At 39.3% G+C, this 17,583-nt stretch overlaps 1 protein-coding gene across 1 annotated transcript in view; it reads right to left on the reverse strand.

Annotated features, from left to right (window-relative positions):
• Positions 1-17,583, reverse strand: part of HEG1 (heart development protein with EGF like domains 1) — a 127,591-nt gene that overhangs the window by 8,610 nt on the left and 101,398 nt on the right. Inside the window, exons 14-17 of the mRNA XM_069064972.1 lie at positions 17,183-17,225; positions 17,025-17,062; positions 9,916-10,003; positions 7,042-7,216 (exon numbers count right to left, since the gene is read on the reverse strand). Of these exons, the coding sequence (XP_068921073.1) occupies positions 7,042-7,216; positions 9,916-10,003; positions 17,025-17,062; positions 17,183-17,225 (344 nt within the window). The remainder of the gene's footprint in view (positions 1-7,041; positions 7,217-9,915; positions 10,004-17,024; positions 17,063-17,182; positions 17,226-17,583) is intronic.

Consider the following 17,583-nt stretch of genomic DNA (forward strand, 5'->3'; position numbering starts at 1 on the left):
AGAGAGAGAGACAGAGAGAGAGACAGAGAGAGAGAGAGAGACAGAGAGAGAGAGAGAGAGAGAGAGAGAGAGAGAGAGAGAGAGAGAGAGAGAGAGAGAGAGAGAGAGAGAGAGAGAGAGAGAGAGAGAGAGAGAGAGAGAGAGAGAGAGAGAGAGAGAGAGAGAGAGAGAGAGAGAGAGAGAGAGAGAGAGAGAGAGGTGCCCACAGACACACAAGTAAAACCAAAAGAAGGCTGTTTTCTTCCATGAGATAACTTTTGTAAGCATAGTGCTTTGCAAAAAAAGTACTATAAAAATACTAGTTATTATTATTATTAGGAAAAGGGGGAGGAGGAGAAGGAGGAAGAAAAGTTAAATTGAAAGAAAATTTTTTTTAATGAACTGGGTTCTTTGATTGTAAAAATCATTTGCTTCTGAGAGAAGAGTTAAGCCTTCTGATGAATTTGGGAAATATCATATGTAAAGACACTCATCAAGTAATTTGGAACCTAACAATTTACACAATGAGCACAATAACATACAAGAAAATCACCCTAAAAGTCAACTATATCATACTAAAAAGATATCGGAACTCTGGTCAATGCTATGACCAATGGTTGTCAGAGAACTGATGATTAAACATCCTTTCAATGGAGGAGAGGTGGACTACAGGTGAGGAATGAATCATACATATCCTGTTAGATCTGGACAATATATTAGATTATTTTCCCTAATTGTACTTCCTTGTTAAAAAGTGATGGTTTTATGTTTTAAACATATTCTCACCTACTCACCACCTCTTACAATCTCTAGTTTGCTTTAAGAGAAGGATCAAGAGCCACTTTCTATATGAAGACTTTCCAGATGCCCCTGAGGAGTAATCTCCCCTCCAGAATTAGGTTATGTCTATCTGTCTGTCTGCCGATCTATCTTCAATCTCTCTCATCATATCTGTCTAATCAATCCATCCATCCATCCATCTTATATATATAATCTATAGATATCTACAGATATTTCTATGTATAGGTACATAAACATAAAAATATCAATACAAATATATATCAACCTATCTTGAGAAGATATTTCTGTATATCTTCTTGCTGGGAAGCGATAGTAATGTTTTTTTAAAGTGTAAATAAAATATTCATTTGAAAAATGTTAAAGGAAATTTGGAACCTAGAAATAATTCCACCACTGTATCCCACTTCTCCCTATTTGTTTTTTTTTTCTTTCAAACTCCCTCCTCCACTCTCAGCTAAGTTCTTTTAAAAATAATTCATAAAAACAAACAGCTCTCTAGCTCCAGGAAATTAGTCCCTCCTATCCAAAGTCTGAATCCTCATAATTATTTCCATAGCAACTACAGGATTATGACCTTTGGAATAAGAATGGTACTATTAAGAGCCTAGAGGGGCAAAGCTTCATTACTATTATCTTGTACCTCTAGCTAAGAGTCCCATGCCATGCGCACAATTTAATTTTCAGCTCTGGTGCTCTCTGACTGTGTATTTATTTCCTATTTTATACAGTACAATGCAAAATGACCTCGGACAGCACGTACTAGAATGAAAGGAAGCCATGAGAAGAAGGGAGCCTTGATATCTTTTTAGGACAATTTTCACACCATCTTGTCCAGAGATAGGGGGATGGACATGTTGCTCTACTCAAGAATTTTCTCTTCATATTGAATGGTACAGTGAATAGAAGACCAGAGATGTGAATTCTAGCTCTCTCTTATTATCAGTGTAGTTTTTGGCAATCTCCTCAGCCTCAGTTTCCTCAATTGTCAAAAGAAAGGGGCTGCACAACAGTATCTCTTTTGGCCCTCCCCTTCTCTCCACCCATGTGACCAGTTTAGGCCCTCTTCACTCCTCAACCTGATCTAATACAACAGCCTCCCAAATAATTTCCCTGCCACAAGCCTCTCCCGCCTCCAAATGATCCTTCATACAGATCTAAAGGGATTTTCCTGACATGCAGGTCTTATCATGTCACTTTCCTATTCAATAATAAACTCTTATGGCTATCTATTGACTTTAAGATCAAATGCAAATTCTGGGATTTAAAGCCCTTTGTGACCTGGTCCCACCTGCCATTCCAACTTTATGATATAACATTTTCCTTCCTGTACTTCCCATCCAGTTAAACTGGCCTTCTTACCATTTAGCCCTCACACACTACCGCTCTCAGTCTCAATGCTTTTGCAGTGGCTCTGTCCATGACTGAAATACACTCTCTGCTCACTGTCAACTCTTAGAAACCCTTCATGACAAGGTTCATATGCCACCTTCTATACGAATCTTCTCTCTGCATCACTTCCCCAGGAGTAAGTGACCCCTCTCTAAAATTAAGCACTCTCTCTCTCTCTCTTCCCCCCTCTCCCAACATCATCATCTGTAGATGCTAGGTAGTACAATGGATAGAGTGCTGGGTCTGGAGTCAGGAAGAACTGAGTTCAAATCCAGTTTCAGACACTTACTAGCTGTGTGACCCTAGGGAAGTCACTTCAAATGTTTACCTCAGTTTCCTCAATTGTAAAATGGGGATAACAATAGCACCTACCTCCTAGGGTTATTCTGAGTATCATATTAGATAATGTTTTTAAAGCACTTAACACAGTGTCTAACACACAGTAAAGGCTTAATAAATGCTTATGTCATGACCTGAATTCAAATCTGGATTCAGACATTTACTAACTGTATGACCCTGGGCAAGTCACTTAACCTTGATTGCCTCCAAAAGCAAAGATAGATAGATGCTTATGTCCTTCCTTATTCCTTTCATTATTCAATTCAATAAACATTTATTAAATACCTACTATGTGCCAGTTGCTGTGCTAAGGGCTGGGGCTACAAAAAGAAGCAAAAGATAGTTCCTGCCCTCAAGAAGCTAACCATCTAATGGGAAAGTCAACATGCAAACAAATATATACAAAAGAAGCTATATATAGGATAAATAGAAAATAATTAAAAAGAGGGAAAGCATTGGAATTAAGAAGAGTTAGGGAAGGCTTCCTCTAGAAGGTGGGATTTTAATTGGGGCTTAAAGGAAGCCAAGGAGGTCAGTAGTTTGAGCAGAGGAAGGAGAGCTTTCCAGGCATAGGGACCAGCCAGAGAAAATGCTGAAAGCCGAGATAAAGTGCCTAATTAGCGAAATAGTCAAGAGGCTGGTGTCACTGGATCAAAGACTACAGTATGTCAGGGATTAAAGTGGAAGAAGACTGGCAAGGTAGGAGGGGGGTAGGTGATGAAGGGCTTTGAAAGACAAACAGAGCGTTTGTATTTGATCCTGGAGGCAATAGGGAGCCACTGGAGTTTATTGAGTAGGAATGACATGATTAGACCTGAGCTTTAGGAAAATCACTTTAGTGGTTGAATGGAGGTTGGACTGGGGTGGGGAGAGACTTGAGGCAGTGTGATAGTAATGGCAATTAAAGATTCCCCTGTATTGGCTTGGTTTTCAAATTGATTGTGTTAAAACCCAGAGTTTGTTAATCCCACCTGTGGGATGGGCTTGTTGATGTGAAAAGAAAGTCCTGAACTGGGAGGAGCTGGTGAGGTAGATTTGGAGAGACACTAGAGAGAGGCGGAAGATTTTTTTGGAAGCAGCACCTCGTGGAGAGAGAGAGAGTAAGAGAATTGCTGGTGGCCGCTTTGAATTGCCCTGGACTTTTGAGACCTGCCCCCTGAGCTGCCAAGGACTGAGGAGACATGGCTGTTTTGCTGGTACTTTGTCTGTCTGTTTTGATGTTGTTTTGCCAGATTTGTCCACTGGTGAAAGACAGTCCTTTTGTTGAAGAAGTCCTGGAACCTGGCTGTTCGCTAAGAAGGCCTGAGACTGTCCTGCAGACAGAGAGTGAATACTGTCCACTGGTGAGGGACAGTGCTGTTGTTGCAGGGGTCTGGAGACTGTCCTGCAGACAGAATGAATACTGTCCACTGGTGAAGGACAGTGCTGTTGTTGCAGGGGTCTGGGAGCCTTTCTGTTGGTTCAGAAGCCCTGAAGAAGGATTTTCTTGTTGTATGTTTACAGAAATCCTGGGAGAGGGCTTTGCTAATGTGTTCAGGGGTTCTAGGACTGTTCTACAGACAGAGGATAAATTCATGAGGGGACTGGCAATGTATCTTATGGCCTTGCTAAGCCTTGTCTCCCCAGGAACTAAGATTGCTGAGAACTTGCCTCCTGTCAAGATGAAGAAAAGACCTCCATTTGGGTATTAAGTGCTGTGTTTAAACTTGATGTAACTCTGGGGTAGATTCAATTGGGATCCAGGGGTGGGGAACTTTTGACCTTATTGTGCTCTGTGATTGACAAATGAAGGTACTTTACCTATGTTTGGAAACTAATCTCCATTTGAGAAGAGGGGTTTTGTGGTGGACTTAATTAAGGTATAGCCTAGGGGTGGAGAAGTATTTAGAACAGGGACTTTGTAATTGATTCAATGATTGGAAGGTCCTGGGGTGGGGTAGTACTTGGAGATTATTTAATCACACTTAGTAAATGCTGTATTTTGAATGATGTCATGTTTCGATCTTCTCTGTTCTTGGTTTGTCACTGAATAAAATAGAGAGCACCTATGCTGGTATTTTGAACCTGGGAAGTTGCCTTCTTTTGGCATTACATTACAGGCAGGCAGACCCACCAGCAGGCTATTGCGATAGTCCAGGGGTGAAGTGATGAGGGCCTGCCCCAGAGTGGTTGCAGTGTCAGAGGAGAGAAGGAGGTGCATTGGAGAGATATTGCAAAGGTGGAATCAACAGGCATCATAAACAGATTGGATACAGGGGCTGAGAGATGGTAAGGAATCCAAGATGATTCTTAGGCTGGGAGCCTGAGAGACAGGGAAGATGGCCTTGTCTTCCACAGAAATAGGGAAGGTAGGAGGCAGGGGTTTAAGCGGGAAAGATAATGAATTCTGCTTTGGACATATTGGGAAAAAATAAGTCTACTAGACATCTATTTTGGAATATCTGAAAGGAAGTTGGCAGTCAGCAGAGAGATTAAGGTGGGATAGATAGATTTGAGAATCATCAGCATAAAGATGACTGTTAAACCCGTGGAGGCTGAGGAGATCACCAAGTGAAATATACTACAGAGGGAAAAGAGAAGAGGGCCCAGGACAGAACCCTGAGAGGCACCGACGGCTAGAGGACATGATCTGAAGGAAGATTCAGCAAAAGAGACAGAGAAGGAGGAGTCAGATAGGTAAGAGGAGAACCAGGGGAGAGCGGTGTCCCAAAACCTTAGAGAGGAGAGAGTGAGCAACAGAGTCATAAGCTGTAGAGAGGTCAAGAAGGATGAAGACTGAGAAAAAGTAATTATTGCACTTGGCACCTAAATGGTCATTACTAAATTTAGAGAGAGCAATTTCAGTGGAATGATAAGGTCAGAAGCCAGACCGTAGGGGTTAAAAATAAGAGTGAGTGGAGACAAAGTGGAGACAGTCTTTTTGAGGAGTTTAGCTAAAAAGGGCAGAAGAGAAATGGGGATGGAAGGATCAAGTGAGGGGTTTTTAGGATAGAGATACATGGGCATATTTGTAGGCAGGCACATACATGGGTACGTGCGCGCGTATACACACACACACACACACACACACACATGCAAGTTCCCTCTTGCAGACTATAAACTCCTTGAGGGCAGGGAATATTTCATTATTTTCTTTTTATAACTAGACCTTTGTATGTACTAGGTGTTTAATAAATGCTTGACCCTCATATACACTAGGTGCTTAACAAATGCCTATTAATTAATTGGCTAGATGAATTCTAGAGTCTCTTCTAAGTCTATGCTCCTCTGAGAACATGAGTTTCTAAACTGTTCTGAGTAATGTTTATTGTTGATGATGTCAAAGATGATGAGATAATCTTTTGGACCCTGGGCAATGTCAATCTCATTTCCAAAAGGGAAACTATACTACCCACCACCTGAGGCAAGAGAATGAATTTGTAAAGTAGGGAGGGCCAAGATAGGATGATGAAATTGCTACTTGTTAAATAGTTCTATGTTATTATACATATCATACAATCATAGAGTTGGAAGGGCTCATAGAAATAACTAATTGCCCAACCCTAATTTAACAGAAGAGCAGACTGAAATTCAGATACTTGACATGACCTCTGCAGAGGCAGACCGAGGCCTAGATCACAGTTAGTGACTATATGAAACCTCCTCACTTAAGCTCAGAGATGGAGTTTTTCTGCAGAAGCAAACACAGAATGGTCACATAACACAGGTATTTGCTAACATCTCATAAAAGATTGTACAAATTGAGGCTAAGCAATGGAAATAGTCATCATTTGGATGGTATGTTAGAAAGATATCAGTTGTGGATAGAGTGCTGGATTGGGAGTCAGGTAGACCTGGGTTCAAATCCTACCTCAGTCACTACCTGTGTGACCCTGGTCAAGGCACTTTAACCTTTCTAGGCCTCAGTTTCATTATCTGTCAAATGAGGAAACTGGATTCAATACACTCTAAAGTCCTTCCTAGATCTAAATCTATAATGTTATAGTATATATAATATGATATATATATGCTATATTATACTACATATAACATAGTATATATAATATTTTATAGTAAATAAAATTTTTATAATCTTATAATTCCCAATACGGGAACAAAAAACGTCCAACCAACCTATTCAGTCTTCAGAGGGGCATAGGGAGTTGTAATCTGGCTTCTTGGGGGAAGATTATTTTTACTAGTGCCATATCTTACAAATGCATGTGCTAGATGGATATACAACCCACTCACATTGCAACCTCCAAACGCAGCCCATATTATACAAATAAACCATTATCAAAATCAACTCTAAAAGCATGCCAATGTGAGTTCCCTGGTGCCATTCTCTCCTCCTCCTTCTTCTTACAACAGTAATGTTTATATTCTTCTTAAACAGTGATGTTTATATTTTAATATATAATATATTTATGTTCTCTAGCCTAAAGATATACCTAAAGAACCAAAACATTTGAGGTGGTGACATGGGACAGACCCAACGGCTCTAAACCTGAATCAAGGGGGACACGAGTTTGTTCCTAGCTTGTGAATACGTACAGAGTAATAGACATCAGTCATCTGCAGAAGGTTCTTAGTACTTCCGTTTTCGTGCATCTCGATGGCCTCTCGGCCCCATTCCTGCGATCGAGGGTTCTTGGGATACTCAGCATACGGGGACATTTGAAAATCACCACTTTTGAAGATGAGTTTGCTTATGTCATTTTTATTCTTTCTGTGGAAGGAAAAAGATAACCGATGAAATCAAATAACTTCAGTTTATGGAGTTTTGAGATGAAAGTATCAGATCCCACTTGTGGGACAAATTGAGTGGAAAGCTGCCATACTGTTTCTGAAGGAGTGAGCCCATTTTTAAAAAACAATATTCCAATAATCACAAATTGTCACTAAGCACATTTGTTTAGTTGATCCAATTTCAGGAATGAAAGTACAAAGATACTAATTTGAGATTTTAAAGATATATAATGATATTTCCTAACAACAAAATGTGTATCAGAGGCAGAATTTAGATCTACATCTCTCTAACCCCAAATCCGATTTTCCATCCACTGACACATAGCTTCATTAATGATACTGCTTTACATGTATGTTGTGCTCTATGGCTAACAAAGCGCTTTCACATGGAGTATCTAATGAATATCAGAACACAAAGGCATCCTGACATAGTGGACAGAGAGCCAACCTTGGAGTCTGGAAGACCTGAGTTCAAATCCTGCCTCTGACAGATTCTGTATGTGTGACCCTGGACAAGTCACTTAACTTCTCAGAGTTGTAAGCAAGGCAGCTAGGTGGCAAAAGGAAGAGCATTGAGCCTGGAATCAGGAAAACCTGAATTCAAATTCAACCTCATACATTTCCTGGCTGTGTGACCCTGCGTAAGTCACTTAAGCTCTGTCTGCCTCAGTTTCCTCAGCTATAAAATGAGGTTAATAATAGCACCTACCTCCCAGGGTTATTATGAGGACCAAAGGAGATAATATGTGTGAAGTACTTAGCATAGCCCATAGTAAGCACTTAATAAATGCTTGTTCCTCTTGTCCCCCCTGCACTCCCCGTAAGACTATAAATTGCAGAAAAGGTTCTAGTTTTCATTGGTAGAAGACATTTCTTTATACATGAGTTCTCTATATTAATGGACAGTCTCTATCTCAGAACAACCCTTTGAGGTAAGACAGACATTATCCCCCTTTTACATGTGGGGTAGGTTAAGATAAGAGGGTAGGTAGGCTGGAGGATGATGGCGGCTGTTTGCTAAGTATAGCTTGGGGTTGGGGAGGGTATGAAATAAAAAACCTGAAGGCATTTCAGAGATGATCATCCAGTCCAAACCCCTCATTTCACCTTTCAAGTAATAAAATTGACATCACATAAAGCTGTAAAAGCTGGATGTTTATTTAGTTCACCTGTTATCTTTACTCAGGAAAACAGGAAAGTTCAGCCCTCTGCTAAAGCATTCCTGGAATGTTCCTCCCTGAGTAGAAGTTGTTAAGCCTGGTCATTCATTCAGCCCACCTAAGGTTGGAAGGTTTCACTTATCTTTGGTTCATTCCTGTCCATCTTTCTATTCTAGGAAAGGAATTTGTACTGAACCCTGGGTCATAAAACCCAATGGCCAACATACAGTTAGTTAAGGGTTTGAATTATCTGTGAGTGGACATTCATTCCTGTCTAATTTCCCATTCTGGGAAAGGTCTGGAAAAGAATCTGCAGTAAAACACTGGGTCACTGAATCCAATGTCCAACATGCCCCTGAGCTCTGTCACTGTTTCCTTGGGGATGGGTGGCCTGAGTCTCACAATGATTAACCACCCTCCCTCTCAATAAGGAATGGTTGCAAGGTTTTTCCAAGGATTATGACACTTCTCTAAAAACAAATTTCATTTTCCTCTTGAGTTTATCTCTCCAGGTCACTGCCCCACAAACCTTTCTCCAGACCCTTCTTTTCCACTTACCCAAATGTCCTCTGACAAAAGAAAGGGAGTTTAGCAAAAAGTGACAAGTGACCAAAAATATCAGACAAGCTTCCAAGAAATGGTGGCATGAATCTCAGGTTTGCAGTGCTAGTGGAGATCTTGCCCATCCCCTCAAGAAGTTCTAGTAGGTGGGAAGGAGACTTTTAAGCACTTGGTTGATCCAAACTCTCCCTCTCTTTTTTTTTTTTGGTTGTTTTTGGAAAGGGGAAGGTTAAGTGACTTGCCTGAGGTCACATGAACAGCTAGAAAGTGTGTGGAGTGTCTGAGGCCAGATTTGAATTCACTGTACCACCTAATTGCCCCACCAAACTCACTTAAATTCTTAATAATCCCTGCCTTGATTTCCCCCTAGATCTCAAGCTAGGATTATTCCTCTTGTCCTCTTACTCCCCTATACCTATGCTTCAATGCAGTGACAATGACTCCCCCCTGAACTCCCCCACCCCAACCTTCCATGAACAAGACCCTTGTCCTTCGGCCGGTCATTTTCTCTGGCTATCCCCCATGCCTGGAATGCTCTTCTTCCTCCACTCCCAACTACTGACTGCCTTGGCTTCCTTTAAATCCCAACTAAAATTTGGCTTTCTACAGGAAGTCTTCCCCAACCCCTTTTAATTCCCTAATGCCTTCCCTCTGTTAATTATTTCCTATTTATCCTGTGTAGTTTGCTTTGTATAGATCTGTTTACATGTTGCCTCCCTCTTTAGACTGTAAGCCCCTCGACGGCGGGGACTGGCTTTTGCCTCTTTTTGTAGCCTCAGGACTTAGCACATGTGGAAACCCTTAATAAATTTACTAATTGATTGAATGATTGAACAGACCATCTGAGGCAATAGTGACTGACAACCTTGTGCCATCTTCCACCCAAGCTGTCAGCATCATTGTCATAGCTAATTAATCCAAAAGCTAAGGGCTTAAAACCTGCTCTCAGGATACTCACCTGCAGCAGGTAACGATGAGGGCGATGCCCAGGATGAGAAGGAGCCCACCTCCAGCGGCTGCAATCACCACAGTGATTAGCTGATAAGCTAAACAGATAGGAAATGTTCAATGTAATCAATAAATGCAATAATAACAGGGTTTTATAAGTGTACAAAGTACAAAGCTACAAAGTATAAAAGTTACAAAGGGTACTTTTTCCCCCAAAAGGAGGAGTGGTACAGTAGGACACCCCTGAGTCAGGCAGAGATGGTTCAAGGCCTATCACGGACACACATACCGTGTTTCCCCGATAATAAGCTCTATCCCGAAAATAAGCCCTCCCCTTACTGTGTAAGATTCCTCTAAAATAAGCCCTCCCCTGAAAATAAGCCCTATTGAGATTGCTACTGTAGTGAAGGTGATCCCCTGCGCTATTACCCTCTGTATGCACCGTCCCCCCCCACCTGAAACGCACACCGCACTCCGAGCTGCATCCAATCAGAGCTGCAGCAGTGAGCGCATCATCCTGTTCTTCCCCAGTGATTTGCTTACTGAATAAAGGTACATTTTTTTGTTCACATTTACCTGTTTATTAAAATTGCTGTCAATGTTCATTAAATAAGCCCTCCCTTGAAAATAAGCCCTCTGGTGTTTTTCTGTCCAAAAAAATATAATAAGACAGTGTCTTATTATTGGGGAAACACGGTACATACATGCACAAAATATACACATGGGTGCATCTACATCTACACACATATACACATATATACATGTATATGTGTATGAATGTATACTTACACTTCTCTCAAGAACTCTGTTCATTTCTTTTGACTATTTGTCATTTGGGGAATGATTCTTATTCTTATAAATCTGATATATAACTTGGAAATGAGAGCTTTATCAGAGAAATTTGTTATAAAGAATTTCTATGCTCTTCCCCTACCTCCCCTCTCCCTAAACCCAACCAAAACAGATTCTCTTCTAATCTTGGCTGCATTGGTTTCATTTGTACAAAGCAAGACCTGGTTCAAGTCACAGCTCTGATTGTGTGCCTCTGGACAAGACTCTCATCCTGTCAACACTGTGAAACTCTCTGAGGCTGTAAGTGGCAGAGAAGGTCGCTATCTGCTCTGGTAGAGGGATTTTTCTCATTCAGGAGTTCCTCATATCAATGGAATCATAGGTCTGGGCCCTGCCCCTTTCTTTTCTCATTTTTAAATGATGACCCAGGAGGTCCCTTTAAGCTCCAGATCAATGACACATACTTGATCTTATAGGTGCATCACAAGAGTCTCTGAGTCTGATACAGAAACATTATTATCCTCATTTTATAGATGAGGAAACCAGGGGCTCAGAGAGGTGGGGTGATTTGCTGGCAGTCACATAATTTGCAAGATTTTGCTAATTTGCCTGGACTTGAACCCAGACCTCTTGATTTTTATGAGTCCAGTACACTTTCTTCTACACCATCTGTTCTCAAACTTTTTGGCCTTGGGAGTTTTAAACTTTTTAAACTATTGAGGATCCCCCCCCCAAGCTTTTGTTTATGTGGGTTATATCGATCTATTATTATATATTATAATGTAAACATAATATAATATATTCTAAATATTAACATATAAATAATATATACAATATAATATATAAATATATTACTATATAATTATATAAAATATATTATATTGATATATTCTAGAATTTAATATAATATATGATTCAATCATACATTATATCAATGTGTAATATTGATATATAAGTATAGAATATTATACAATATATAATATTGATATATAAATATAGAATGTTATACAATATATAATTTAAAGTAATATATTTCATATACTATAATAATGTGTTGCATTTATATATGATTACATAGCATACTTATAGAATAATATTTTATGCTATATTACATATAATAGTAATATATAAGTAACATGTTAATATTATAATATACTATATTTATATCTATTTATAAATATATCCTAGAAATACAACATCTTAGTAATATTATAAAAATAATCTTGACCTCACAATCCCCCTGAAAGGGTCTTGGGGTCCCCTACTTGTCCCTGGATCATACTGTGAGGGCTGCTGTTTTATACCATGTTTCCCCGATAATAAGACCTATCCCGAAAATAAGCCCTCCCCTTACTGTGTAAGATTCCTCTAAAATAAGCCCTGCCCCGAAAATAAGCCCTATTGAGATCCCCTGCGCTACACGCTACATTACGGTAACCTCTGTATGCACCATCTCCCCCCCGCCCCCCCATGAAACGCACGCTGCGCTCCGAGCTGCATCCAATCAGAGCTTGTGATAGTAATGGCAATTAGCAGCAGTGAGTGCGTCATCCTGTTCTTCCCCAGTGATTTGCTTATTGAATAAAGGTACATTTTTTTGTTCACATTTATCTGTTTATTAAAATTGCTGTCAATCTTCATTAAAATAAGCCCTCCCCTGAAAATAAGCCCTCTGGTGTTTTTCTGTCCAAAAAAAATTAATAAGACAGTGTCTTATTATCGGGGAAACACGGTACCAGACAAGATCTCTGATTAAAAAGAAAATATCTATCATCCACCCTCACTTTCATCAGATAACTTATTTTTTATTTCACCCAGATGGTAAAGGACAGTGGACAAGGTTTTAATATCTTCACCTCAATACATTTCTATCTACAACTCCCCTCATCCTTTCTAACCTCAGGTGAGTTATTTCACTTCTCCAAAGCTTCTCCCTTCTTCATCCATGTTTTAAATCTTGCTCTTACAACTAGAGAGGGGTAGTGGGTACAGGCATAGCTGGACTTGGGAGCCAGAAAGAGCCAGAGAAGATCTGACTTCAAATCCTGCCTCAGGCACCTACTAGCTGTGTGACCCTGGGCAAGTCACTTTAACATGTCCTACCCTCAGTTTCCTCATCTGTAAAATAGCAGCATCTACTTCACAGTGGTAAAGTGAAGATCAAATAAGATAATATTTGTAAAGTGCTTTCTAAATCTTAAGGTACGAAGTAAATGTTATCTAATAGCATATTGCCCTTTCCCTCTCTGGCCACATTCATCTCTTCTCCACACTCTCCTTCCCTTCTGGCTTCAAAAAGGCACAGTCTCTGCTGTCTTAAACCATAACCCTTGGTTAGCATCTGCTACCCCTTCTGGCTCTCATAGGAGTTCCTAGCCCTTTTTGTGTGTCATGGATCCCCAGGAAGTCCAATAAACCCTAGGGACTCCTCCAAGCAATATTTTTAAATGCACAAAATCAAATACATAGGGTTACAAAGGAAGCCAATTATGCTGAAATCGTTATAAAAATATTTTTTAAAATCCATGGGCCCTGGCTTAAGACCCCCTGGTTATTGTTGCCTCCTTTGCCCTTTTCCTCCCTCCTCTATTATCTCATCCTTCCCACCCCCACTAGCATCTTTGTTGCCCAAATTTTTGAACTTGGGGTATATTGTTAACGCTCCCAATTCCTCGCCCCACTCTACTGAAATTGCTTTCTACAAATCCACCCGTGAATTCTTGTCAAATCTGGCGGTCTTCTCTTGGTACTCATTTTCTTGGCATTTCATAAATATTATTAACGAACTGCCCCTTTTGAAAATCTCTTCTTCCTTGGTACTTTTTTTGCCTCAGGAGAAAAACTGGCCTGAGAGAACATTGCTGTCCCTGGTTTAAGATTAAGTTAAGAGATCCAGGTTTCCCAGGGAGAGGAAAGAGAACACTGGAATTCTTGGTTCCCAATCTTATTTTCTAGGTTAGAATCAATTATGTCTGATTTGCTGGAATCTGAGGGGTCTTTAAAAAGTTATCTGCCTTATGAACTTAAAAAAGAGAGCCAGCAAAGGCTTTCCTAAAGGTCTAAAGATTTATCAGGGTATAGACAATATAAGCCACTACTGAGTGCTTAGAAAAACTGAAAATTATTTCATTAATCTTCAAAATCACATCCTAAACCCTCACAGAGCACAAGGCTCAGCTAGGCACTTTAAAATATACTTTGTAATAGTAGCTGGTTTCCTGGGGCCACCCTATACTATTTACCCATTCAAGGTAAACACCTCCCTCTTTTATGGGAGAGATGATGACAGTGACATTATCCAATGGTGAGAAGGAAAACATAAACCACTCAAACCTAACAAGGACTTGCTTTTCTTCTCCAAAGAAAGATGGTGTCATGTTTCAGAAGTGTATGCTTTTGTAGGAATAGAAAACTGGAAACAAAACAGATGCCAATAGATTGGGCAGGAGCAAAAAAAAAATTGTTGTACATGAATGTAATGGAATATCACTGTCTCATAAGAATGCAGAGAACCATGGGAAGATAAAGGAACTTTTGCAAAGTGACGTAAGCAGAATCAGGAAAACAATATACAAAATTTTGTTTGTTGTTTAGTCATTTTCAGTTGTGTCTGACTCTTTGTGATCCCTTTTGGGGTTTTCTTGGCAAAGATGTTGGAGTGGTTTGCCATTTCCTTCTTCAGCTCATTTTACAGCTGAGGAAACTAAGGCAAATAGGTTGAAGTGATTTACCCAGGATTACACAGTCAGTAAGTGTTGGAGGCTGGATTTGAATTCAGGAAGATGAGTCTTCCTGACTCCAGGCCCAGTCCTCTGTGCACTATGGTGCCACTAAGCTGCTCAATATATACAATAGCTACGATGTAAATGGAGACAACAAAAATTAAAAGTTAATATTATATACTTATAATGGCTAAACTTGCCTCATGAAGGAGAGATATGAAAATGTCACTCCCTTTTTTTCCCCAAAGGTGGGGGATCACGGGCATATAGACCTATATAAAAGGTATTTTCAGTGTTAATTAGTTTTGTTCAACTCTTTTGCTTCCTCTTTTTTATTCTTCATTACATGGAGTGGTTCTCTTGTGGATGGGAATGGGGACACAGAAGGGAAACACTAGGAAATGTAGGTGGTGTAAAAACTATATATCAATACAATTTAAAAAATAATAATATTGTGTGTATGTATACATATATCAATATTTAAAATTATTCTTCATAATTCAGTCATCATTATGAATACCTACCATGCTTGGCAATAATATAGTGATCCCTTTACAGCATCACTGGAGTCCTTACTTAAGTATGCACAACCATATGCCCCTTCACTAAATGGCCCTATACTTCATTTATAGTTGATGACCGATCCTGCTGTTTGTACTGTGGGTAACATCTGTCATTTCCTGGTACATGTACGTTTGTAGTGGCACTCTTTTACCTCACTTCCTGACACTTCTAAGTTACTCCCCCCTATAATTTAGGTAGAAATGAACTTAATCTAGGGAAGCAAAAGAACCAAACTTGTTAAACCATTAACTAATTTTGCATGAATTCTACATTCATAGGCTTTAACTGGAGAAAGGTTCCAAGATTCATGCTGACGACTTTACTTTACTTATGCTCTGAGGCCCTTGTCTTTTACTGCTGGTTTTGTGGCTGTCTTCCAAATGGTTGTTTGCACATTGTGTTCAATTAGAAGGAAATGAAGTGTACCTTATGACAATTATAGGCTGAAATCCTTTTAAAAGTGTGAACAGGTATAAATATGAAACCCTGATAATATATGAGCCAAGGAGATTAAGAATTAAGTTTGAAAATTAGAGAATGTTACAGAAACTAAAAAACAAGGCAGATGCTCATAGATTGGGTAATCGTTAACAAACTGTGGTATATGAGCATAATAAGCTATTATTATGCCATAAAAATTATGAGTATAAGGAATACTGAGAAACGTGCAAAGACTTGCATAAACTGATACAAAAAAGAAGCTAAAAAACCTCCAAATAAATGGATATAAATGATTAGTAAAATGAAAGCCTTTCTTAAAGGAGAGAAATTCTTATGGAATGGAATATGGAATGTGAATAAATAAGGACAGATCAAATCACACCAGTACTTGAGAAGGTTCTTTCAAGCCATCACTCAGGCAGGTGAAGCACATTTCAATATCAGATCACATAAATGTTCTTAGAAAAATGAATGCTAATTAGTTTGATTAGGGTTCCCTTAAGGCCTCTGAACAACAACAAAAAAAAGATCACATTAAAAAGATATTCTCAATTAAGTATGGCATTCATTGGAGTCTTGGGTTTAATTTCTGATTTGATCTCATTTGTTATTTCTGTTACTAGTGAGTATGATAATGAACCTTTTGGAAAAGCCAGTTTAACAAACAATGATAATACTTCCTGAGGGTATAAAATTATTAAGACCAAAACCATAGAGCGCAGAAAGAGATCTCTTATATGTACAGAAATCTAGGTTGAATCAGAGTCAGAATATTCAGTTTTAAAGAGATCTTTGACAACATGTAATACAATACCAACCCCCTTCCCCCTCATTTTACAGGTATGAAAATGAAAGCCCAGAGTTAGCTGAAGTGATTTGACAAACATCACACCACTTGCTAATATTTCAGCCATGACTAAAGCCAGAGTGTGTGGCTCTCACTCCAGGAGCCTCTCTCATACCATGATTATGCCTAATGTGAATTAAAGTTCCAGCATTTGATACAGTTAAGCCTTGTGGAAATAAAGGAGTTGACCGACTTGCTTTGCTTGGCTCTAGAGAAAAGAACTAATACTTATGGGAGTTTCAGGAAAGTGGATTCGACAAGAAAGAACAATCCTAAATGAAGAAAGAACATCCTAAACATTAGAGCTATACAATGGATCTGGTTGCCTTGGGAGGCAATGATTTCCCTGTCACTGGAGGTCTTTAAATGGAGGATGAATATTTACTTCTTTTTTAAGGAGGCTGCAAACTCCCCACTCTGAGGTTCTATGTATTCACTGGAATCTCTGTATCTAGCAGGCAACTCAGCAGCTTTGTCATAAAATACCCTGAGTTTTCACAAAAACAAGTAGAGCATCTTTAGAGTTGACTAAGTAAATGCCCTTCCTTGGATAAATAACATACAAGCTTACCATTTGAGACAGTGAAAACAGGCTATTGTAAAAAAAAAAAAAATGTCTTCACTGAAAAAAATCAAAGTACTTACTTAGATCATTGGTAACTTCCTACTTTTGGTCTAGCTATGGTCAAGCATCCAACATAAATACCATGGTCTAGCTCACCAGAAAGGAAATAAAGAATTTCACAAACTTACGGTTTCCACAGTTGAGACCACCAAGACCAAATGGGCAACTACAAGTTAACAAAGAGAAATTAGTTTAGATCTTGGAGGATTAGCTTGGGCAACCATAATCTAAGGAATGTTCTGAAGAAACACATCTAACAAAATCCAAGAGGGAGTTTTGAGCCTACCTCATGCAGGTTTCATTTTCAAGTCTGTATCCATCTTCACAAGCTGAAAAAGGAGGAAACAATCCATGAGCAGCAGATCACCACCACTCTGGCCAGAGTCCTCAGCCCTTTCCCTTTAGAACCACCCGGATTCTACAGTTGGGTCCTTGGTAGAGAGCACTGATAGGAACACACGAGCATTACCTCTTCCCCAGAACCAGGTCATGATGCCAGTTCTTAGTCATATCTAAACCCCTTCTTTTCTAGCTCCCTTTTATCTGTTATCTTTTTCCATTAAAATATAATAGGTTCTTCGGCAATGTAGGCTGTCTCCCTTATTCAAATTTGCATCCCAAGCACTTAGCTTACTGTTTGACACACAGTAAGAACTTAAAAATGTTATATTATTCATTTATTCATTA

This window comes from Petaurus breviceps, unplaced genomic scaffold, assembly GCF_028583685.1.
Source record: "Petaurus breviceps papuanus isolate PSGF00001 unplaced genomic scaffold, PetGlider_PUasm1.0 90654, whole genome shotgun sequence".
Taxonomy (NCBI): Eukaryota; Metazoa; Chordata; class Mammalia; order Diprotodontia; family Petauridae; genus Petaurus; species Petaurus breviceps.